The 25,375-nt window shown below is 42.5% G+C and overlaps 1 protein-coding gene across 2 annotated transcripts; it reads right to left on the bottom strand.

Annotated features, from left to right (window-relative positions):
* Positions 1–1,939: 1,939 nt before the first annotated feature.
* On the bottom strand, positions 1,940–24,957 carry YBX3 (Y-box binding protein 3). Of its 2 annotated transcripts, XM_082665687.1 has the most exons (10): positions 24,497–24,955; positions 20,733–20,796; positions 19,712–19,745; positions 17,210–17,299; positions 15,198–15,320; positions 11,974–12,183; positions 7,444–7,541; positions 5,155–5,326; positions 4,476–4,574; positions 1,940–2,510 (listed from the first exon to the last, which is right to left on the bottom strand). In XM_082665687.1, exons 1-9 carry the CDS (start codon positions 24,747–24,749, stop codon positions 4,509–4,511), a joined length of 1,110 nt encoding a protein of 369 aa, XP_082521813.1. In that variant the 5' UTR covers positions 24,750–24,955; the 3' UTR covers positions 1,940–2,510; positions 4,476–4,508. The 2 variants fall into 2 exon arrangements, with proteins under 2 accessions (XP_082521813.1, XP_082521814.1); XM_082665688.1 differs by lacking the exon at positions 11,974–12,183 and having other exon boundaries at positions 24,497–24,957.
* Between the last annotated feature and the right edge of the window lie 418 nt (positions 24,958–25,375).

Here is a 25,375-nt window from a genome sequence, read left to right on the forward strand (position 1 = left end):
CAAAACTCCAGAGCTTCAAATGAATACCGATCACAGCTAATGTGTAATCACGGTATGACAGGCTCTAGTTAATCTCTATAGCTGTGCTCCCACCCAGGGACTGTGTGTCTCTTGGTAAAGTAATTTAAGTCCCTGATTTTGTGCTGTAAAAGAACCTACTTCAGGCCCATCCTCATATCACATCCAATTTGTATTTTCTCCTGTAGCTCCAACCAGCGTGTTTTAGGGTTGTAATTATATACACTACCAAAGTTAAGACTTTTTTCCCCTAACTCTTTGCACTCATTGCTACATTTTTTTCTCTAGAAATAGAATAGCTGTAACCCTGATGGATGGCGGTATTTAGAGGTAAGGGTGTTGGAATGACAAAGTGTTTATAATTGCAATGTTGAAAAACCTTCAATACCCAATAATAGAAGACTGACAAAGGTATGGAGAACTATGCAATGCAAAGTTATGGAGCCAGTACAAAGGATAAGAGGACTCTACATACACTGGTGATGGAACAAGAGGAAAGATATTAGGTGGAAAAAAATCTCAGGGCCCAAATATATATGGTACATTTTTTAAAAAACATTTTAAAAAGTATGTTGGAAATACTCCATAATAATAAAATTGCTTTAAAATGAGCAGAGAAAAGGGGAAAGTCAGAAAAGAGAGCAAACAGCCGGGCAGTAAAGTTACCTACAGAATTATAACAACAGATGTATAAGTCTCATTAGAGACAATTAAGACCCCGTCTCCCCGAATTCACATTAGTTGGTCAGACACACACATGCACACAGACTCACGCACAAAACATATCTGAAACAGATATATGTTTTTAAAACATGCTATTCGGTTGCCTTGAGGGAACCAGGACTGAGATGGGAAACTTATTTCATAAAATACTTTTTAATATCTTTGAACATTTTTGCCTTGTGCATATTACCAATTTTGATTTTGTTTTAAACTTGCAAAGCAATACAAGGTTCTTGAACAATCCACTTTCTCCAGCTTGTGATTTCTCAAACAAGCCACGTATGCTCCCTGCTTAGAGTCTTTGCATCTGCTCCCTCTGCCTGGAATCTTCTTCTCTCCAGATAGTCAAATGGTTATCCATCTCTCACCACAGGACTCCATCTATATATCCTCTTATCTTATAGGAAAGACACCCCCCTTTAAAATAAACATACCTCCCACAATTATGCCAATCTCTGCCCCTTACCATGTTTTATTTTTCTTTATAACATATATTGCCATCTGATATTAAATTTCACATTTGTTTACATATTTGTTGATTCTCTATATTCACTCATTAAAACACAAACTCTGCGGGACTCGGGTCTTTTGTTGGTTTGTGCCACTCGAACAGTGCTTTGCGCAAGCCTAGGCTCAAGTATGTACTTGATTTAGGGAATAAATAATTTGAAAGGTGCAGTGGATCTGAGAAGTTAACTCAACAGAACTGACATACACTGTAGTGTCTCTCAACCTAGGGGCACCATCTACTACCTGGGGAAAGAAATTTGTAGTGCGGTTGCAAAGAGGCCCCCTTCCTCTTTTCTGCAAGACACATATATATAAGCACGACATAGCAGTTGGTGCTGAAAACCTCTGTGGTTAGAAGTTCAAGGATATTAGAACTACTAACCCCTTCATTAATCTAAAGGAAGCTGTTGACCAAAATGTCATCAACCATCTCAACGAGGATTAGTCAAGAGCTAAGAGCACCAAACCAAACAATGCCTACTGCTGAACTCAGATGTGAACTTGTTCATTCCAAAAATAATCCCATTTCCTATGCTCTCAGCTCATATGCCTGCATTTATTAAAGAGCACTATTCCACCTATACATTTGGCTTTGAGCTTACTATTCAGCGAACGAAGTGACGAAAAAAGACCAAAAAAGACAAAACAACTCCAGCTGAGATACGAAAACATACTTCAGCTATACATCTTTTCCTTTCAAGGGTAAAAATTTTATTTTTGAGGAATTTCATACTGCACATTTTCAAAGAGAGTCACATAGGAAAGCAAAATGTTATCCTCCCCTCATCCTCAAAATAAATAAGGGCATAAAATTTCTTTTTAACTCATGACACTTGGAAGTTTAGCACCAGCATCCAAAATGAACAAAAAAGGAAAAAAAAAAAAGCATTTACTACATATTTTAGATTTCTTTGGTTGGGGGGGGGGGTCTCCCCATGTGGTATTAATATTTCTTCTTTCAATTCATATTACCAAAACAGTAAAAACCAGGAAAAAAATATAAACCTAGTGGCTGCTGAAACCGGGGAGGTTGCTCTCTTGTTCTGTGCAGGCATTCCCAGGATCTCAGCTGCTGAAAAACTGGCTGACACTCTCGTCGTGTAGCTGTTTGCTTCGTAAAGAATAGTAGTGAACATTCTAATGTCCACGTTTTGGTTATTAGTCTTCCACTTTATTGCTTGGACGTTTCTTTGGTGTTGGTAAGGTTACGGTCTGCTTTTTGCTTTATTTTTTGAATGGTCATTAATTCTTTAGGTCACCTGGAAAAAATTCAAATCAAACTTATGAAGAGTGACAAGATGATCAAGAGTTAAAGAATAAAAAGGCAAAAATTATGTTTTTTATGTAGTTCAAAAAATCAATTTTCAAAAGCTCTAAACAAAATCTTACACCGTGTATCTTTTATAGATTTGTAAACTGAAACACTAATTTAATGGAAAATTTTTAATAAAACATTTTTACAAACCAGAACAGTCAGTACATAACAGTAAAAATTCTAGAAAATTCTAGAAAAGAAAATTATCATCATGAAGCCTTTTCAAATAAATGGTACTATAGCATTGATAATTCTTCATACTCATTTTAGTGGCCATACAGTATCTCCTAATATGGATATACCACAGTATTTAACCACTTCTCCAACATTAGATTGTAAATAGTAGAAATTTTTCCCCCTATATTTTGGATTATTTCCTTAGGAACAATACCTAAAAATAATGTCACCAAGTAAAAGTTTATGGCCAAATGATTAATATATAATTCCGTCAGTTAATGCAAGCAAGTGTGAATACAGAATTTATTTCTATAATAAACTATCCATACTACCCAGAGATAAAACAGAATATTCTCAGCATAGCAATTGTCTACCTAGTGAAAGGATAATTGAAATCCCAAACCTCTGCATATAAAAGCAGATGGCATTTAAAAAGTAGAAACGTAAAATGATCTCAAAATTTTACGAAATCTGAACAATTTTTGGAAAAATAACACTGCTGCTATGAGCTTTACAACCTTTCAACTAAAAGCGAAGTCCTTATTTATGTAATGAAAAGGGCAACAACCAAGAAATACTAAAAACTTAAACTTTCAGGACTTACTAGATGAAAAACCCAGAATGAAACCAACTATGGCTTATAAATTCTTGTAAGACTCGCTGAGCCAGTCTTTCTAGTATATTTCCACCTGTATAAATACAATGTCCAGGATCTTTAACAAGAAGACAGAAAAAAAGCAGGAAGCAACAATGAAGAAAAACAAGCTTTTTTTTTTCTTTTGGCTGCGCTGGGTCTTTGTTGCTGCACGCGGACTTTCTCTAGTTGCGGCAAGGGGGGGCTACTCTTCGTTGCGGTGCGCGGGCTCTAGGCACACGGGCTCAGTAGTTGTGGCTCGCGGGCTCTAGAGCGCAGACTCAGTAGTGGTGGCGCACGGGCTTAGTTGCTCCGCGGTATGTGGGATCTTCCAGGACCAGGGCTCGAACCCGTGTGCCCTGCATTGGCAGGCGGGTTCTTAACCACGGCGCCACCAGGGAAGCCCAAAACAAGCTCACTTTTATGGAGAGGTTACTCTTTGCCGCATCCTGCTTAGGCACTCATACGTGTTATCTCACTAAGTCTTTGCAGCAACCCTAGTGGGGAATCTAGTCAGTATCATTTTACCAGCAGCCGACAGTACCGCTGCAGAGGATAAATAAACTGCTCGAGATCATTAGGCTAATGACTACTAGCTCCTGCACTGGATATATAAACCCACTGGCTCTCACGTACTACACTTACTGCCTCAAAATAAATAATGTTGGTTATCAAAGGGAAAAGGGAAGAAAAAAACCACATTCTTGTTTATTCTACCGATCACAGTCCTCTGTTATTAAAATGAGGCCTTGTCAGGCACTTTAAAATTATCAAATTGGCCACGAGGTGTCACAAAAGTAAAACTTTCTAAAGTTTTCTGAGGTGGTGATTATAGTTAACAACTGTCTATCTAGAAAAATGAATTTGACTCTCATTAACTCTGTCTGCATATTTGCGTCCCCAATGCCTAGCAAAATAAGATCAGCCTCAGAGATATTTTTACCACCAAAGCTGCTCTTTCTCCAGAATCCTGATGGAGATCAGAAACTTGGCCCAGATGAATTACACAACTAGTTGAGACTGATCTGTGCTACTGTTGAGAAATCAGTGCTACTTAAAGAGAATATCAGCTCCTGTGCCGGCCACCCGAGCTCCTACCTGCTGATGGTGAAGGTGCCTGGGGAGCCGATGTTACTCGACACTGCTCTGCTCGGGGGCTGGAGCAGGGTTCTCAGATGGTGCTTCACCTGCCTTGGTCTGAAAACACAACAAAACCACAAACGAGAAATTAACTGATTCATACGGCAGTGGAAAGTTCAAGACTGAAAGGTCTCACAAGTCGGGATCTGTGAAGGTAAATCACTGTGCAAAATCTTAACTACTCTTAAAGTATGAGGAAAAAATTAGAACCGCAGAAGAATGGCCTCCAAATGGCAACTAAACGCCACCACTCTCCATAGTAAAAAGCCATTAAAAATATACAGTTGCTTCCAACATGTGCTGAGAAGCAGGTTCCTCTCTCTAAACGCTGTCTTTTGTTTGGAAAGCTCTACACGTTTTAGCCAGAATGTTAACTGGTTGAATTCAAGTATTTGGTTTGTGATATGTGCAGGGCTCTCTCTCTCTCTCTCTCTCTCTCTCTCTCTATATATATATATATATTTATACACACACACACATATAAATGAACAATGTTATACACAAAAATATATGATACATATTATACGTATCTTAAGTCTCAGTTTTCAGGTTATAAAACCACTCTTAGAAGGGAACACTAAAGCTTGACATGATTAAGGAGGATCTGGCAGCATCCCCTCTGGCTGGCTGGACTCACCTCTTTGCCATCTTGTGCAGGAGCATTAGGAGGACGGGGGCGACGCCGATAGTTATAGGGGCGCCGGTATCCACGGCGAGCAGGTGGCTGGTTTGGACCATTGGCCGCTTCTTGATTCTCTTTATCTTCAGCCTCTCCAACCGCTGGGGCAGGTCGTGGGCGAGGAGGGCCCCTAGAGCAGAGAACACAGGAGAAAAGAGAACAGATGCCCTCAAGAACATCAGGTTTTATTTATTTATTTATTTTGGCTGCACTGCGCAGCTTGTGGGATCTTAGTTCCCCAACCAGGGACTGAACCTGGGCCCTCAGCAGTGAGAGGGCAGAGTCCTAACCACTGGACCGCCAGGGAATTCCCAGGTTTTATTTTTAAAGATTAAAAAGTCAAGGGATCAAGACTTACTGCTAGAATTATGCACAGGCAAGTGGAACAAAGGTGTGGTAAAAAACCCTATCTTTCTGTCATCTTCCCCCTTCACCTGAACACTGTGAGCAAACATATACCGAACATACACTATGATCCTACCAGGCACTTTGACAGGCACTGAGGATGGAAAAATTAAAAAACAAAAGCGCTCCCGTATCTGCCCTCCACGGACAGCATGCAGTGGAGTCTAAGGGGATTCGACGTGGGAAACAAACGAACATCGCTCACTGTGTGCCAAAGCCTGTGCTGGTGTGTTTTCACGTTAATTATCTAATTTAATTTCAGGGCTAATATTGTGAGTTTAAGATTTACAGTAAGAAAACCAAGACATTTAAAGAGGGTAAGTATTTGGTTGAAACATAAAGGATTGCTGCTTTTATAGGTCAAAAAAGGTCAAATGCAACTTTGATCACACAGCTAGAGATTGACAGAGCTGGGGTTCACATACACTACTGTCTTTTTTCTGTTTTCCTGAAGACATTTCTATGAAGCCTCTTTTATTTCCAAAGTCCTTTGTAATGAATCATTAGAATGACTACGTCTAACACTGAAATGAATCTTGGGAGAAAAGACGACGTAGAGTGGTACAAATCCTTCCCCAAGTAATATACTTACTCGCCTCTCAATAAACCCATATTGCCACACTTCAGGGTGGTATGAACGTCATTCAGGAATGAAGCTCCTCAAGGACAGGGTAAAGGAACAGGAAGGCTTAAAAAGCTTAAAGAGAATCTTAGGGAGTCTAGCCCAATCCAGTCTTCACAAGGGATAAAGCAGAAATAAAATAACACTCCTGCACTAATCTTTTTTTTTTTATAAATTTATTTATTTTATGTATTTATTTTTGGCTGTGTTGGGTCTTCATTGCTGTACGTGGGTTTTCTCTAGTTGCTGAGAGCGGGGGCTACTCTTCGTTGTGGTGTGCAGGCTTCTCATTGCGGTGGCTTCTCCTGCTGCAGAGCACAGGCTCTAGGCACACAGGCTTCAGTAGCTGTGGCTCGTGGGCTCCTGTAGCTGGGGCTCGCAGGCTCTAGGGAGCGGGCTCAGTAGTTGTGGCACACAGGTTTAGTTGCTCCGCGGCATGTGGTATCTTCCCGGACCAGGGCTCGAACCCGTGTCCCCTGCATTGGCAGGCGGATTCTTAACCACTGTGCCACCGGGGAAGTCCCTCCTTCACTAACCTTAACAATGTTGGTAGTAGTACTAATCGATTAATTTATTGAGGGCTTACTATACCAGGCATCATACTGATTACCTGAAACGCCTTAGTACATCTAACCCTACTGACAGCGGTAGAATATCCCTTACTGTCCACTGCGTAAGCTGGCAACTAAGTCTAAGAGGAGTCCTGAAACTTGCCGGAGGACATACAGCTACACAGGGGCTGCTAATCGTAGGGTGGGGATTTAAACACAGACGATATGATCTGCAGGCTGATTTAACCCCCGCATTAGACCGCCCCGGTTATCAGAATATTCAGTGTCCCAAACACTCGCTGGCAGCCAACTCTCCCTCCATTCATAGCATCACCACCGAATGAATGACCCATCAATTCATTTCCGCGTATCTCGTTAAATATAATAAAAATCCAGTATGACTTTACATCATGGGAAAGTTCTCAGAAGCAAATGCCGCTCCGGTACAGGGATACCTAAAAATCCTAATCATTGAGCGGGGGGAATGCCACACGGCCGTGTGAAAACATGATGGCAGAGCCCCTCCCACAACTTGGACATACGGTCCAAACAGCCACATCTTCTCATTACATAATAAATACACAAAACAGACCTGCAACGTCCTCTTCCATCCTACTGTGGCTCACAAGTCCTGCAATCGGTCATTAGCTCTTAGAAAACGTTACCTACCTACGGTACCTTGCGCGGTAAGTCGGATTTCGATGAACTGGTCCCTGAAGTTGTGCTCCCTCTGGGACTCCATCCTTCATGTCTCCAATCTCACCCGCCTAGGAGGAGGCATGGAGAGGCAAACATGAGTGTCAGGCTACAGGATATGAGACACGGCACACAGTTGCCTTCAGAAATTTTTTTAAAAGGAGAAAATAAAAGGCTTCATTACGGAGCTGGGAACTCTCAATTCTAACAGTGAACTATGTACTGATTAGATCTGTGTGAATGACAGGAAAGAAAGAAAGACTCATTCCCACTTGACAGTCTTTTGCCTTATCCCAGTACACCTAAATTTATTTTACAATATTAAAAATTCTGAAGTGGTCCATTCACCTCTTGAAAGAAAACCTCTATTACAAAAGGAAATGGAATGATGTACCACACTGGGGCAAAGAGAATCTTTTCAAACTCAGACCCACTCATTCTACAAACTGGGTATCCCTTCAATACGGTAATGGTTTCTACATTCAAAGGTTCCACCACACCTTCACCTCTGATCGCTTCCTTTCACAATTTTTTCCTTTCATCTGTTTGCATTATTTATTGAAGTATAGCATTAAAAAAATAAAATATCCTTCCTTGAGAAATTTATTTTAAGCTGGGGAAATAATATATTGCAGAACTTCCAGGGGAAGAAAGAGCTAAAAACAAACAAAAAAACCCACCAACAATCTCTGAAATTCTTTATAATACAGCCACATCTCAATCTTTTTTTCTTTTTCCCCTCAAAAGTAATATCCCTTCCTTCTCCGTATTTCACTAAGAAAAGAGAAGCAATTAGAGAAGAATCTCCACATTCTTTCACCATCAAATCTACCAACCTACTGCATTTGCTTTTTCTTCTCTCATTAGACTGATTAAGTGGTCCATGCTCACAGCCAAAGCCAGCCCCTCTTTCTGGCCTGCTAGGGCTCTTGAACTCTCAATCCCCCAGCCCCTTCTCTCCTCCATCATTTCCTTCCAGGCATATAAACATGCTGAAATAGCACCTATTTTCTCCAACTTTTTTCCTTAAATAATCACAAACTTACAGGACAGCTGGAAGTATAGACTCTAACCCTCAGACTCCATTTTCTTGAGTTTCACCAGTAATGTTCTTTACAGCAAAGGGACTCATTTGGAACCATGCCTTGAATCTAGTTGTCTCTTTATCTGAATAGTTCTTCAATCTTCACTTGGTTTTCACAACCTTGACACTTTTAAAGGTTACAGGAGCAGTCATTTTGTAAAATATCCCTCAGTTGGGGCTGTCTGGTGTCTTCTCATGATGTAGCTTAGGCACCTTTGCAAGGGAAGCCACAGAAGTGGCACTGGATTCTTCTCACTGCATCCTGCCAGACGGCATATGGTTTCAACCCGTACCGTTACTGACAGTGTTCACTTTGAGAAGCAGTACGGCTCCTCCATGGTAAGTTTACTCTATCCCCCTTTGTAATTTATGAGGATTCTGTGAAGAAGTACTTTCAAAGTCTGTAAATATTTCACTCCTTATCAAGTTCAATATATTTATTTGTCTATATCTGTAAAGACTCATGGTCTTCTATGCTATTCAGTGAGTTATAACCTGTTACTATCATTAGTGGCCAAAGGGAACCCTTCCCAGCTGGCTCATGGCCTACTGGACGCGTCTCCAGCATTCTCTGAGCGCTTCCTTGCTTTCTGGCACAGCAAGATGTTCCAGGCTCATATTGTACTCTCTGTGGCCTGGCTCCGAAATCAGCCGTTTCTCCAGAGGGGCTTCTTTTTATTGGAGAATGGTATTTATAAACGAAAAACTGGGGGCCAGGCGTGCTCAGTGCTATTAACATGTCATTAACCTCAGGCCATTTTAGTAGGCAGAAATAAGGAACACACACACACACTGTAAGTTACACATGCGTAAATGTGTGTGTGTGTGTGTGTGTGTGTGTGTGTGTGGCATATTTGATCTGCCCAAGAGAAGATCTCCAAATGACCTGTGTTTCCGCGCAAACCTGGCCTTTCTTCACAAAGCTACCCTTTACTCCTCACAGCACACGTTCACCCCATCATCACATGTTGCCCCTTCCATGCTGAAAACATTTCCTAAATCTGACCACTCCTCACACCTCCACTGCTAGCACTCTAATCCATGCCCCCCTGATCCCCTCTCCATGGAGGAAGTACGTTAGCTGGTCTCCCTACTTCTGCTGCTGCTAACCGTGGTCTAGCCTCCTTAAACTGTCCAGTGATTCCTCAAATACGTTTCTTCCCTATTTAGATCCCTTAACTGGCTTTTCATCACATTTGGGGTAGGTCAATAGTTCTTATCTTGGTCTACCCAGCATGCTTGACCTGCCCTAAGATAGCACCTTAATCTCACCTCACCCCTCTCTTCACTCACACCATCCCAAACACATGAGCCTCCCTTACTTCTCTGAACAAGCAAAGCTGCTGCTTCCTCAGGAACTCTGATACACACACACACACACACACACACACACATGCACACACACACAGAAACAGCAACGAACACGTATAAAGGATAAGCCTTTACTGGAATGATAGAATGGGAAGAGACTGGACAGACAGACTGAGTTTAAACCAAGCTCTACCACTTCTTGCCCATGTAACCTTAGGTAAAAGTTGCTAATTCTTTCAACTACTCAAATCCCTTCATTTGTAACAACAACAACAAAAATCTGGATACCACTGCCAACTCCATAAAGCTGTAGGGAAAACTAAGAACTGATTTCAAACATCTGTCCCTTGGTGGATGCCAAACAATGTTGCTCCTTTTCCTCTGTCATATAATTCTTTTCTCACAGACTACAAACAGCTGATTTAGCTCAGTAACCAATTCGACTTATTTTTCAAATACCTAGAATTATTATCTTAAAAAAAATGGAAGTCCTCTGGACACTGATATATCATGCTATATCACGTCCTCGGTACAGAAGGGAAGTACTATGGGCCTGCATATTTTCATTTTTTTCCTGTTGTGTCCAATAAACTTCACAGTTTTGTATATACAATAGTAGAAATTGTTGGCAAAGACTTTTCCACTTGACCTCAACAATATTTACCATCTCAGAGATCTCTCTCTAGTTTTAAGCCATTACATGGACAACCTGGAAGTAGCCTAAGCTATACAGAAGAGAGTTTTACGAATTTTCGTTTGGTGCTGTTGGTTGGCTTAAGCCGACTTCTGTCACTGAACATTAAACATGGTATGTATTAGAAGGGTTCTAAGGAAAGACTGTTGAAGACTTCATGTTAGCTATTAAATGGGTAAGAATTTCAACCCAAGTTAAGAGAACTAAATGTGGTTACCAGAACATGCACATTTTCAAAATTAGTTTTCAACTTGCTCCTCTGCATCGCACCAAAGAATCCCTTTGCTCTGAACCTCCCATTCCTAAGGTGAAATATACTTTATTTCAAACGATCTAGAAAATGATCATCATGGTCTCAAGAAAGTATGATACACACGTATATGCTAATACTAAGAAGGATTATTTCAGGAAGGTACTACTAATGCCCTAAAAATAAATGTGTATTACAATCTCCCTGACTCTTCCTGTCCTCATTTCCTAGAGGCCCAGGGTGCTGCCCTCTGAAGAAACCTACTACGCCGCATGTACCCAATCTCTCCATATATGTAAGGCTACTTGTTATTTTTAGCACATTTGTCAGGGACAGCTGTTAAAGAGTAGAAGGGGAAAAATAACAAGAAGCCATGTAGAAAGAACACAGTCATGCATGATAGGAAGGGAAAAGGGCAGCAAAGAACAGACTGAACATAATGTTCAGTCAAAACACTTAGTAAAAAAACAAAAACCAAGGATACTAAGGGAAGAAGTTGTAGCTGGTAGTAACAAAAATGATGTCCTATCCCGAGATTACCAAGTTTCCTGGGAACTGCAAAGCTGTTAAAAGGCTTATTAATTACAGGTCAAGTTCATGATAGTTGTATCAATGTTTTGCAGTAAAAAGGAGAACCAATCGAGAATCAACAATCTCCACTCTGCGTTAGGTTTTCTTAATAACCAACACTATTTCATCTAAATTAAGGACTATATAGACATTCCCCGTCCTGAGGCACCACACTAAGGTCTTTACCTTTGATTTAATCATCACAACCCCGCAGTGAGGCAATTATCTCCATTCAATGAATGGCCACGTTAACCTCAAAAGCTCACAGACAGAGGCAAGATTCAAATCCAGGCCCGCCTGGCTTCAGGGTTCAGCGCTTACACGTACCAGCTGTCTCTACTCTACGTCTCTCATTCTTCCATACACTAGAACTGTACCCTGTCCACCCAGGGTCCCCGGTTACAGGCACGGCCCAGGTGGTCGTGCTTGTAGAAGTGTGACTGGAATGACTGCTCTGAGAAGTCCGCTTTGGAAGCGTCGGGAAGCCAAAAGCTAGGTTTGATTTCCGGCCACTGGTGCTGGAGGAGGAGGCGGAGGCGGAGGCCGGACAGAGGGGTGAGGACCGCTGAAGAGGAGCCCCCGGTGCAAGTTTACCTGCGTTCCGTTGGGTTGGGGAAAGACCCGGGAGCGGCGGTCAGAGGTCTGTCCCACGTGGTAAGGCGGGAAGCGCCGCGGGTACTGGGGACGGTACTGGGGGCGGTACTGGGGGCGGCGCCGCTGACTCAGGGCCCCAGCGAGCTGCCCGTCAGCGGCTGAGGCGCCAAATCCTTCGCTGCCGCTCCCTTCCTCCTCCTCCCCAGCGCACTAGCGAGGCAAGGAAACAGAGATTCAGAAGATGCTCCAGTAAGGTGAGAACCCAGGAGTACCATGTAGGGTGGATGTCCATGGAAGAGAACCATCTCTCCCCCAGAGGAACAATCCCCTCTATTAGACGGACAAAAATGCATTTAACCCAGATTATCAGGTGATTACCTGGGATAAACCACATTTAGATTTCAGGAGATCTGTGCACATGAAATACCAAGAAGCAGAAAGGCAAGTGCAATCAATCTCTAACGAATTTAGCTCGCATCTAGTTAGAACTGGTGTATATCAGTTGACCAGCCACCCAAAAAACACATACAAGTTTAGAATATTTAGCTCCACCAAATGTATCTCCCCCAACATTGGCTATCCACTGGGGCAAAGGCGAGAAAAATATGTTTTGTGGTGTTATCAACAGGTTGGTCCTAAGTGGTTTGCTTCCTGGAGCAGTTCTCAAAGTAGGGATGGGAGGGGGGTGGTCTCTGAAACCCTTCCCAGGGGGTTATTGAGATCAAACTATTCTCATAATGCCGGTAAGATGCTGTCTGTCTTTTTCCCCTCTCATTCTCTCATGAGTTTGGGGGGGAGGGGAGGGGAATCACCCAGAAACTACAGTGACACGTGGCCTCTTGGCAGCCCCAATGCAGGAGCTGTGAGAATCCAGCTGTCTTCTATTAAACCGGAGATCAGTGATTTACAAAAAAAATCACATAAAGCAACACCACTCTTCTCAGTTAAAAAATATAGTTTTCATGAAAAAAAATGTTTTTTATGTTTACAAGTAATGAGCTTATTTTAAATAAACTCTTTTAAATTTCTGCTTTACTTTCTAATACAATAAATATTAATAGGTATAAACACACGTAAACAAAAACTCTGGGATCCCATATTTAAGCATATAAATGGGTCCAAAAACCAAAAGAGAACCACTGACTTATGGCATGATTCTCTTTATATGTTTAGGAATAAAGTTTTAATTGCACTTTAATAGACAGTAGTAAGTAATAAATACAGACAGTTTCTGAATATAATAAACCTTATTAACAAGGAAAGTACTGACTCATTTTATATTTTTTCCTGTATTTAAACTACCGTATCACATACTAATATTTTCTCTCAAAAAGAAAAATAATAAGCAAACAGCTAAACATCCCTCAAAGAATTTTTTATTTCAAATCCTACTTTACAGGGGGATTGCTATGCCAAAGGTAGTCTTAAGGGAAGCAACTACAATTTTTGAAAATGAAAAAATTTAAAATGAACAAAATAAAATGACTGACATTGGGGTTGAGGAGAGTTAAGATCTAGAGTCCTCCAGAACAAAGCTCACGTGGGGAACTCAAATCCCAAAGAGGAAAAGCTTCAACTACGGCCTCAACTAGTCTAATTTCAGAAAAGCCAAGCCATTCTACACTTTTTGAAGCCTGTATCAGGTACAATCCCCAATTATGTAAAGACATAGTAGCACAGAAAATGTTCACCAAAATAGTGAGGGTTTCTCTTTAGGTTCTCTGTATCTTTTGAGTCCTCTACAGCCAGGTCTTTCGTCAAGAGTTCTACAAAATAAGAACAATGGCACCACCACTGCCAAACATACTCAATAAGCTGTTAGGACTTAAAGACAGCACAACAGAAAACCATCATTTATGTTTACTTTCAGAATTTTGATAATTTTATTTCTAAGTATCTTTCACATGCGTGACTTCAGAATTTCCAGCTGAGGAGAAAAGCCTTCAAAGGAAAAGTTTTCACTAAAGGTTTTCGCCCACTCTTACTTCTGAATTAACCTAGAAATCAAAGTAATTACAACTAGAACTCCGTGAACCTGGTGAACTTGAAAGAGTAAATGCTATGGTAGCTCATTTCTGCCACCCCCTACACAGCTTATTTTTAAAAATCACATAGGATAAGCAAAACATGGGTAAGAGAAATATAGAAATAGAAAAACAAGATGTCATAAGGAATCTGATAAAAATCAGTTTGGGCTGCGTGTGAAGATGACAGAATGAAGAGAGGAAGCATTTAGGTAAGCAGAAAGATATTAATCTATCAAAGTGTAGAGATAAATCATTCTCAATCTGCAAATCCTTTCTTCTGGTGCGATTTTTCAAAAGTTTTCCTTGGATGTTATACATAGCCACAATCCTGTGCTCACAAAGCATCTTGTGATGCTAAACCTTCTTCTTATCCTTGAAACAGACTTAGTGTTCGGATTTTATTCCATAGTACCAATCCCAGGTACTAACTCTAGAAACATCAAAAAATGACTCACATCTAATAGGATCCTCATGACCACAAACTGGACGGGAGTCTTTCTGGGTGCCTTGAGAATACTTTAAACTGAGCCTCCTAAGAAAACTCCAGCCGGACTTGGTTGTAAGCCCTTCCACCTGGATTGGTACCAATCTAAAGAACTAAAAATCCAGAGAATTATTTACTGCTTCTTTACTTTGAAATGATGGGAAATGCTATGCTGAATAAGACAGCTATGTAACTGAGGCAAATGACTTGATATATCTGTGGCCAGCACTGTTCATCACTTATTCCTGAGCCGTTCCCCGTTCCTCCTCGCCAACCAAAGGCTGACTTTCTTAGATGTTAACAAGGGAGGAACAACAGATTCAAGCCGGTCACGGGAATCCCGGTCCCCTTTCCCAGTGAACGCCGCATGCCGCGGCTCTGGCTGGTAAAAGGGCCAAAGCAAGAGAAAACCTTTTTGACAACCTTGGCACAGCGACCTTCATTAAGCCTTCTTGGTACAAGATAATTAAATGACTCTTCCTGGCAGCCAAATACATACAAACTGATACAACTGCTGAACGGCAAGTTTCCCATAAGACCAGTGGCTATAGATAAATTCTGGACATGAAAAATTTCCCGTCTCCCCCCCGCCGCCAAAAAAAACCCAGTGTGTCTCCAGGAGAAGATACAGCATTTATGTGCTCCAAGTATACACACTTGAGTTTAGATGTGTGCATTTCTTCAATCACTGATTAGAGAGAGAGACAACGTACATTACGGGGCGGTCCACGGCGTCTGCCGTAGTAGCCGCGTCTGTAGCGGCGCCGATCTGCAGCATATCGGCTCCCTTCCACAGGAACGCCGTCTGGGCCAGTCACGTTGGCTGCTTCTGCACCCTGAGAAAGGGAAGAAGCAAAGACGGCCTCGGAGTTAAAAAGAAGCCAAAAGCACGGCCTTAGATAGCCAGAGGGTTGAACACTGGCAGAACATACTAGAGATTCCTTCGGTGACCTAAAAAACACACCCATTTTTTAATAAGGTGAGCAAGGTGCTTGACGTCCTGATTTAAATGTATACAGCTTGACACCTGAAAGTAACACAACAATGCTGATCAACTATACTCTAATATAAAATAAAAAGTTAAAGAAATAATAATAATAAATGTATACAGCTTGTCTGCTTCCACAACCTTCGCCTTCTTGTTTGATTCAAGAGAAGTATATATCTGTTTAAGGAACAGAGTGGTAAATACGATGCAACTGTAACAAAGGAATGCTAGACCAGGAGGAATATTCCTCACTGGAAAATAACTGAGATAATGTTCTCTTCCTAGAAAATGTTGAAACCTACGTTACTCTGCGAGGTACTAAGAGAATGCACTTGTGGGCTCACATGGCTCTGTCCAGCACTGAGCTACTGAGAGGGAAACTTCTCCCAGCTTGACGGCAGCAGGAATGAAGGGTCCTTGACTTAGCGTCCGCTTACATACACAGTGTCCACAAATGTAGTCCCTCTCTAAACCTTCTTCTTATCCTTGAAACAGACTTAGCGTTCGGATTCTCATATGGACAGATGGATAAAGTAATGCTTCAAAAGTATAAAAAGTTCGGACAAAGGAGATTCAAAAGAGCACATTTCCCACTCTACATCAATTTGTATAACCTCAAATTCTGAAAATATACAGAGGTAAAATTAACCTGGCAAAACAAAATTTTAAGAGTTGGGTGAGACATTAGAGATCATTACAGGCCAGCATTTGCAGGTAGATAATTTGAAACTCCAAGAGGTTTGCAAGATACCCTGGGGATCACGTTGGTAAAGAAATCATTTAAATTTCTACATTAGGTGGAATAAAGTTGTTTTTCTTTCAAAACAGAAAACAGTTTGAGAGCTGCGAAGAATATGAGCTATGGAATGAATGGTGTGTATGTGAAGAGAGCACTCATTTGGGAGTGAAGCAGTCATTCACTCAGCTTGTAATTCAGCTGCCACGATCAGCCTCCATGGCAGCAGTACCATATATGGCTTTAAAATGTATTTATTCTTATCCTATATTGTTTGACTGATACCTAGAATATGCTGTTGATTAAAAACAAAGCATAAAGGACATTACTAATATTGGAATTAAGTATATAACAGCCTAAAAAAAATCTGTAGATGCGCATCGAGATGACCCATTAGCTTCTTGGGCTGTTCTCCATCTGAAGATGGCTGTTATACAGTCTCTCAGGATGCCTCTGGCTTTCCAAAACCCAAGCCAAAGAGAAAACATAATGATCATATTTGATTTGAATCTTCTTTTATTGAGATTAAAACATTCTTTACTGTGTATTATTTGTGCAGAAGTGCTTACAAATCACAGCCTAAAAACTTTACTCTTAGAAAAAGATATCCTTGTTTTTTGCTTCTTGTGTTTTTTGGTTTCCTATTATGCACACGTTAACTTTTAAGAAATAAATGTTATTTTAAAAACCTTAAAAAGAGATAGCTTTTGCCCCAAAGCAGCTTTTATCTATTTTTAATACTATAAAACAGTTTAATTTTAAACTACACTTGAATATACATTTGGTACCAAAATAAAATATGTCATTTTATACCTTGAGAAGTTAGCTTTTCCTTCCATGATTAAATAGGGTTAATCGTTTATTAAAATAGAAATTAAAATGTTCTTTTGTACTACATCAAACAAGGTACATAATGACAAATTCATAAAGGGCTGAGAGACCATTTACTATGCAAGCGAGTTGTGCCAGCACCCTGGATACCCAGCCACAATTCCTCTCACCTTCTCTCCTTCAACCACATCAAACTCCACAGTTTCTCCATCTCCTACACTGCGCAGGTATTTCCGTGGGTTATTCTTCTTGATGGCAGTCTGTCAAGAGAACAGAAAATTTTAAATGAAGTATGTGCCAAAACTGGCCACAGATTTCATTGCTCTCAAGTTTACTGGCTATACTGAAGAAATTGTTGATCTAACATTACTTTTTAAAATTACTCTCCCAACTAACCTGGATCTCCAAAACAACAACACAACCAAAACAAAAAACTATGTTCCACACTACTGTCTTGATTCATGTTAGCCTTCAAAATTCATCGTGGTAGGTGGGTTAAACATAATGCACAGCTGCAGCCTGATGACCTAGTCGTGATACTGGATAGATGAGTTCCCTCACTCTGCTAAGTGTCTTAGATTCAGACTACATCTCCATCAGTGCAGGGGGCTGGTGGGGGGATGCCTTCATGAAATCTTATATACACACATAAACACAAAAATACGGAGACACAGATTAAAATATGGAGACACAAGAGAAACTGCTAACCTCGAAGAAATTTTAAAAATGCCAAGGGGATAAATATTTCTGACAGAATATACGAAATTACCTCAAGAACAAAACATTGCTGATCACCTTCTCCCCTCCCATTTTACGGATGAGGAAACCAACTGGAGGCTGATAAGGGATTTATCTGAAGTTATAAAAATACAGCCCGGGGGAAGAAGGTGGGGGAAGAGGAGGGGAGATGGGGGACATTTATACCCCTTGTATTGTAACTCTATGATATTTATTCAAATTTTTCTCATCACACCATTAGTATGTCAACTTATCCCTACACACTCCCTGATAATACATTAAAAGTTAATGAAGATGTTATCCTGCATTGAACATCTGCACCTAAATATCTGCTTATGACTAGGCCTCTCTCCTTCAGTCAGTGGCGGGAAGAGAATAATTCCTGCAACGAATTCCCCATTTCTTTAGCTGGTATCTCTAAATAGTTAAAGGGGCTCTGAGTTTCTATGGAACTAGGTCAACCTTATTTTATAAAGCGATTAGGCATGTGTAATCCAGCCCTTCCCTTACTCTGAGTAGGAGGGAGGAAAAAAAAAAAAAAAAAAAAATGAGCCAATAGGGCAGAGACCTCACCCAGAGAGGAAAAAGGCAGTTCAGGACAGGATATACTCGCAGGCCTTGAACCCTCAGCCAGTCCAAAAAGAGCCCCTCCCTGCCGGCTCGTTCCCCTTTTCCTGTTAAACTGGGCAAGCCTCAACACACTGAGGTGACTCACCGCCCAACTTCACAGGGGGCTGGAATCAGGTCAGTGAAGCTGGCCGCGGGCACAGAAACTTGTGAGGTCCTTTTACTCCAGCAGTCACCAAAGGCAGCGTTTGGTGCTGCCCCACCAAACGCCAAAAGGTCTATTAACCTCTAGGTGTTATAAGCAACACTCCCCTTCGGTCTGTTATGACTTTAAAAGTCATTGTGTCTGAACCAAATAATCTACTCCAGTTACCCAGGAGCTACTGAAATATAACTGATAGAAACCACAACCAGAGAGCTTTTTCTTAGCTATCACTCTCGCCAATCTCCAAACCCCACCCCATTACGCACACAATCCTGAACAGAAGGAAACAAAAACACAGAAAACCAGATGCTTGACAGAGCCCTGGAGGTGAACGTGCTGGTATTGGTACCTGCCTCTGTACTTCTCTGTTGTTATACACTGAGAACTGCACACATACGCGAGACAATTCACTGAACACTAAATATACAGAAAGAACAGTAAGCGCACATAATGCTTCTTTTAACCTATTTTGCCAAGCAAGTCCAGGATACAGACCAACAGAATAACATCCTAGGCTAAGAATGTAAAGAAGACTGAACTTTCTGTACAGAGAGGCCCATGTTTTCCATAGTTTACCCATTTTCTACATTTCCTTTGAATCTAGGGGGCTGCGGGCCTTTCTGACCTGGGCCTGAGCCAAGCGTGTCTCATTCTCGCAGGAGAGAGGACTATGCTGGGAGTTGGGAGTTTCCTAATGTCTTAGATACACACACCCTAACCATCTGCTTCCCTGTGCTATTTACTCCAAGTTCAAGCTGCTCTGATGGCGGAGCTTGAACCAATACACAGCCAGGCGAAAGGAAGATGGAGTCCAGCCCAACACAAGGAGGGAACCACAGTCAGGGAGCATAGGATGCTAACATGGAAACAGAAGGGCTTTCGCTAAAGACTCAAAGGCATTAAAAATTAGAAAGTGGTCTGATTATTACTTCATTAGACTGCAAAAATAAAAACTGTCTGAAAACAGTTACTATGATGGGACGGAAGAGCTTATGTGCGAATCTTAAAACATAGAACTGGGCTCTCTTGCCAAAATAAAGTCCCAGAAAGAGTTTCGAGTAGCACAGTAATGTGTAAAACTCCACTTTGGGAAAGGGATAATAGCACATTACAGACGCCCCTCTCCGCACAAAGCAAATGTCACATTTATCATCACTCTTACCTGATGTACGAATACATCTTCTTTGGTATCATTTCTGTTGGAAGACAAAAAGCTCACAATTAAAGGGACTAGGTATGCAGAAAAACTTAAAAGAACGGTTTAGATCCTAAGACCTCAAAACACAGCATAAATGTTTGTTTCTCCTCTAAACTCAATTCAGATGCCTCAAATCAATCCTCCTTAAAAACTTCTAAACCCAAAAGCTATCCACCTCACTCCTCCATACGACAACAGTGCTTGCACCCAAGCATACAGATTCAACCTACAGAAACATCCCTTTCCTCTCATCTCTCTCTAAATCACATGGTGTGTAACCAGAGCCCTAGATTTCCCTCCCAGCAAAAGCAAAGCAAGACAGCTAAAAGGACAGGGCACAGCTGTGAACTAGGCTCTCCTTACACTGAAACCTAAAACACCCCCCCGCCCCAAACTGCCACCACCCACCAAAACATACAAGGAAGAAACTGGAGGAATTTTTTTAAAAGGGAGGCCTGGGAGGGGGGAATAGAGAAAATGATGGTATCGTATAAAAACATCAGAATACCCCCATAGCTTACAGCTGTGTTCTCATTCCTATATGGTTAGAAGCTACTATGGTTTAAAGAAAACACTACGGTTTCTACCGGACTTGGACCAGACCTGGGTTGCAGATCCAGCTCAATTACTCACTAGTTGTGCGACCTTAGGAAAGTTGCATAACCAGTCTAAGACTCCACTTCTCCATCTGTGAAATTGTGGATACCAACTCAATTATCCTGAGGCCCTTCCCATTTCTCAATTTATCCTCCCCACCGCCACCTTTTTTTTCTTTTAATGACTAGATTGTATAAGTACTTATCAATGTTTTAGAAAGGTATTTTAATTAATGTTTAATGATCAGTAGCTTAGAAATGAGAATATTTACGGTGCTCAGAAATCTGAAAACTTACACAAGCCATTCATAAAGTATGGGGAAAGACACCAACAGCAGGTGGCACAGCACAAGGAGGTATTTAAAACATGTAGAGGTGCACACACATACCGATTTATAAATCCATATCCATTTCTGACGTTGAACCATTTGACAGTGCCAAGGACTTTGGTGGCTAAAATAGGATCAAACAGATAAATTAGTATCTGACCTACAAAAAGATAAAGCTCATACCACTAAGGTCTTGATAGCATTATTTAAAGCCTAAACATACCCGAGGAAACCATTAAAAGCTTAACTCCAAAGTATACTGGGAGAAGAAAATGGAGCAAGTGAAGCTATCACAGGGAAATACTTTTCAGAAAGACTAAACCTTTCTTCCTCATGAAACTTTTCAATAAAGTCCTAAGATAAGGAGTGGTCGTAAGTCTATACAATTCTGCCATAATTAAAACTGAGAAACACTGCTTAAAGAGAAACGAAACAAAACATGCTCTTTAGAGCTTTACAACTGAAAAATTTTGTAAGTGCAAAAGAAGGGTCACAACGAAAACAACTGTAGACACGTGAACAAGGTAAGTACCGACCACCTAACACATCACTTTCATCACACTTTGAAATAGTCGGCAAACTACATAGTGAAATAGTAGCTCCTTGTTAATAGCTCATCTACAGGGACCTGAAGAAACTTGTCTGGGTGCCAGACGGGGGCCTAGCAAAGAAGCCAAGAGTAATAATAGAACTGAGGCCGGCTCAGCCCAGTTCTGTACTTACCACCCTGAGACATGATGTAACAGGCCTCTTCAAACCAGTGATGAATTTGGGATTCTGTTTCATTGTTTACCCTACTCTCTCCATTTGGTAGGAATCAAACCCTCAGCACTTTCTTATCACCTCCTCCCCTTTAACTTGATTATTGTCTCTACTTTCCCTCATGAGTAGGACCATTTCTGTAGAATGCCAGATCTTAATAGAACTCAAGAGAAGGAATCTAAACAAATAGTATGGTCATAGAATTTATACTTTGTAGATTCATATTTGTTTCAGCCATTTATTATTTTAGATGACTCCCCTGAATCAACCGTGAATACGAAATCCAGTACCTCTAGAAATGCCTATGCCTAAATTCAGGAAAGGCATAAAGCAATTATCAAGACTCAGTGAAACAGATAATGGGACAATAGAGTACCTTTAAAAAAGAAAAAAGCTTAGTAGAAAATAAAAGTAACAATTAACATTAATCCATGCTACCTTTCTATGCGATATAGAGTGTTTAATTTCCAAGGATAAACAATAAAGATTTGGCTTTCAAATTCAAGACTAAAACAGTAATTAGGACTTACTTTGCTGTGGGCAGGGTTAGTTCTGAGTTTTGCTAGATTGATATGCTTGGGGAAGTATTTTAGCTCTCTTTGTAAAAAAAAAAAAAGAAAAACAAAAAACTCTTTATGTCTTCAAAGTCATTCAGCCCACCATTTGCTGAGGAATCTCCGGCTCTTAGGCTAAGTAAGGAAGATCTCTCTAATGAAGAGATTAAACTATTAAAATCTTCAGTTTTAGGCCATTTAAATTAGAGCAGCAGGGCAAAGAGGAAAAAAACATTTTATGCTTTGGATCCAAATGTACACAGATGACTGGTTTTAATAAATCATATGCTTTTAAATCGCACATTATTTCAAATGATACGCTTTTTGTGTCTCCCTTCATTTGCCCCAAAATTAATGACCTAGAAAAATATAAGGAAAATATAAAGTTAGGAACTCTTTTTGATTCATTTTCATACAGGTACTGTCAAAGGCATTACCTTGATTAGAAAAGCAACACTAAGAGCGAGAAAGATGAAAGTGATTTTCAAGTATAACTTCAATCCAGGCTGCAGGTTATTTTTACTCCCACTGTAGTTTTTAAAAATTTCCTAATTCCACAAATATTTCTAATGATTTCATAAGGCCAAACATATCCATGCACTCTTCTTGCTTTAAAACCATAAACTCACTTTATATACACAGAACGGGAGGTGGGAACGGAGGAAGACGATCAGGCTTCATTTAGGGGGGAAAGTTTTCCCTCAGTCCTGTCAACTACTTTCCCTGGCCTGTGGCTATGCACTGCAGTTTAGAACCATTTGTAAAAACTAGAATGTGAGAGTCCCAAACCAGAATTCCATTTCAGTCAGCACTGCGCCTGGCACATTTTAGGCACCATGTGCTTGCCTGGCTGAGGAAAGGAGATGGCAGAACACACTGGACAGAGACAGTATTGAAATGTCATGCAGAAGGCTGTCCTTGCTTTTGAGAGTTGGAATGACAGTGGAAAGATCCAAGACCTCCAGACTCATCATCACCAGGGATGTGCCTTAAGAGCAGTTGGTGGCTGAGGAAATTGACTGATCTGTTTCCTTCATCTTTAAAGATATCTGCTTCAGTTTAAAATTCAGGAGTTTAGTTAGATCCAGAAAGGTACAAGGATCAAGCGAAAAACTGAAAAATTTCCTTTATGTGAAAATCAGTCAAATTAAGAATATATACTAACACTTCTTTGCATAAGCCAAGGTTGTCTCTCTGACATTTTGCATGGAAGTGTTCCAAGACACACTTGTTGCAAACAATATCACAATATGACACGGACTGGACTGAAGCAACTTTTAGCCCAGGGAAATGAGGGCTATTTTGTTTCTCAACCTGCACATGTTACATTTAGCACGTTGTTTGACAGTAACTGAGTAAAATTCTGCCCTGTGGGGAGGAGGAAAAACAAAAAAACATGAAAACAGGCCTCTCAAGGCTGGAAACATGGAATCTTATTAAACTTTCTTCACGTTATTCCCCCAATTTTCTTCCTAGAAAACTGGGCAGGCAAGGCTCAGAGAGATCAAATACGCCCCATCCAAAATACTGAAAATTTCTCGGAAGCATCCTACACCATCTCTCACCTTCCCCGTTTAAAAAAAAAGAGGGAGTGATAGAGCACACACCCTCTGTAAGCCTGTTTTAAGGCCTCACACAGGGTGTTACTTAAGGAGAGAAGGCTGAAATACGCGACAAAACCAACAACGCCCACCGCCATCCTTTGCGATGCTCTGAGCCCCCACCCGACCTGAACACCTCATCATCCGAGCTCCCTCCCTACGTTACGAGTCCCAAGATAACATTGTGAACTAACGTCATACCCGCACTTCCGACGAAGTTTTTTCAGCTGCTGCACCAAAGGCTTTCCCACAATCCAGGAAGAGAGAGTGATTAGTAAACACTTCAGTGGTTCACGGCAGCAGCGGGCACAGAGAAGGCGGAGGACGCAGGACTAAGACCCAAGTTTCCCGGACAGGATTGCAACACCTCTCCGCCGGCAAGTGGCCGACAGAAGCATGGCCTCGTTCCCGCGCCCCCGTGGGAAGGGCGTCAGGGACAGACACCTGAACCTTCCCAGCAAGAAGCCTTTCTACTTTTCCCTCCCCCGTCTCCTCTGAGCGCCTTCCTCTCCCCGAAGGAAATGCTCTCCTCACCCAGATCCTACGCGAGGACTCCAAAGTCCCCGTCCCACGTGGGTGCCTGTCCCATCCCTACATCCACATCCATCCCAACCCCGTGTCCTCTCTCCCGACTGCCGCTCCTTTCCCCTTCGCACCGACGGATGCTTCGCCACGGGATGCGACAGGGCCCGCCTAGGGGACCCGAGTTAAGAACCCGATCTCCGGGCCCAGGACCAGGAAGAACGCGCTCGGGCGGCCGGGAGCGCAGGGCGCAGCGCGCTCGCTCGGCAGCGCCTGCGGGACCCGCGGCCACCGGCGCCGGGGACCCGACGTCCCCAGGGACCTCGTGCTGTCAGCGATCCCGCCTCCGTCCCGGGCAGCCCCCACCCTCCCGGGCCTGACTCACCGAGAACTTTCTTCTCCGCGTCTTCACTGCCCGCGGCGGCCGAAGAGGCGGGGGCCGCGGTGCCCGGGTCCGCGGGGGCCGCGTCCACGCCGGGGTTGCCTGCGACCAGGGCGGCGGGCGCCGGGGCCGGGGCCTGGGGCGCGCCGCCCGCCGGGCTCTTCGGCGCGGGGTCCTGGGGGGCCGCGGCGGCCGCCTCCGCCGGAGCCTGCGGGAGGGTGGTAGTGGTGGTGGTGGCCTCGCCCGCCTCGCTCATGCCGCCTCCTCCGCTCTCCCTCGGGCGCCTCGTTGGCGGTTGGTCGGCGGTTAGCGCGGCTGGAGGTCGCGGCGGCCGGGGCTCGCTCTCCGGGAGGCCGGTGCGGATCTCGAGGCGCTGGCGGCGGAGGCGGCTCGAGCTCTCGGGCTGCGCGCTAGCTCTTGGGCTCCTCGTTGGATCTTACTGCCCCAAAAATGGCCCCGCACAAGTTTTTCTAGGCGGCGCACGGGCCGGGGAGGGAAGAGGGTGGGGAGAGTTGGCTCCGGAGTTGGGCATCGACTTCATTAGCATTTAAAGGCGCCCGCTGCCCTTTCCGCCCGCCTAGCGGCGCGGGAGGAAGCGCCGGGGCCGAGGGGCCGGGGAAAGGAAGGCAAGGGTGGATCTGAGCTTTGGCAGGCTGCTCTGGAGTCTTCTGCGGAGCACGCGCTGCCGTCCCTTTGTTGGAGCGGGGCAGCGGGGCTCTCCCTCCTCGCCACATCTTCCAGGAGGGGCAAACTAGGGCACCCAAATGACGGGGCGCTTCTCTCTCCCAAACGCTCTTTCTTAAATCCTTTCTAGTTACCCATTCAACATTTATGAAGCACCAGAAACCGTTTCTGATACAGCAATGAGGAGCTGGAATACTA

Source organism: Grampus griseus (assembly GCF_964374135.1).
Source record: "Grampus griseus genome assembly, chromosome: 11".
Lineage (NCBI taxonomy): Eukaryota > Metazoa > Chordata > Mammalia > Artiodactyla > Delphinidae > Grampus > Grampus griseus.

Bases quoted from the DNA above. Each gene is read 5' to 3' on its own strand.
- YBX3 (XM_082665687.1), bottom strand. From the start codon at position 24,749: ATGAGCGAGGCGGGCGAGGCCACCACCACCACTACCACCCTCCCGCAG. The intron at 20,797-24,496 runs GTGAGTCAGGCC...ATCCTATTTTAG, and splicing joins CGCGGAGAAGAAAGTTCTCG to CCACCAAAGTCCTTGGCACT. The intron at 7,542-11,973 runs GTAAACTTGCAC...GCCTCCTCCTAG, and splicing joins CCCAACCCAACGGAACGCAG to GCGGGTGAGATTGGAGACAT.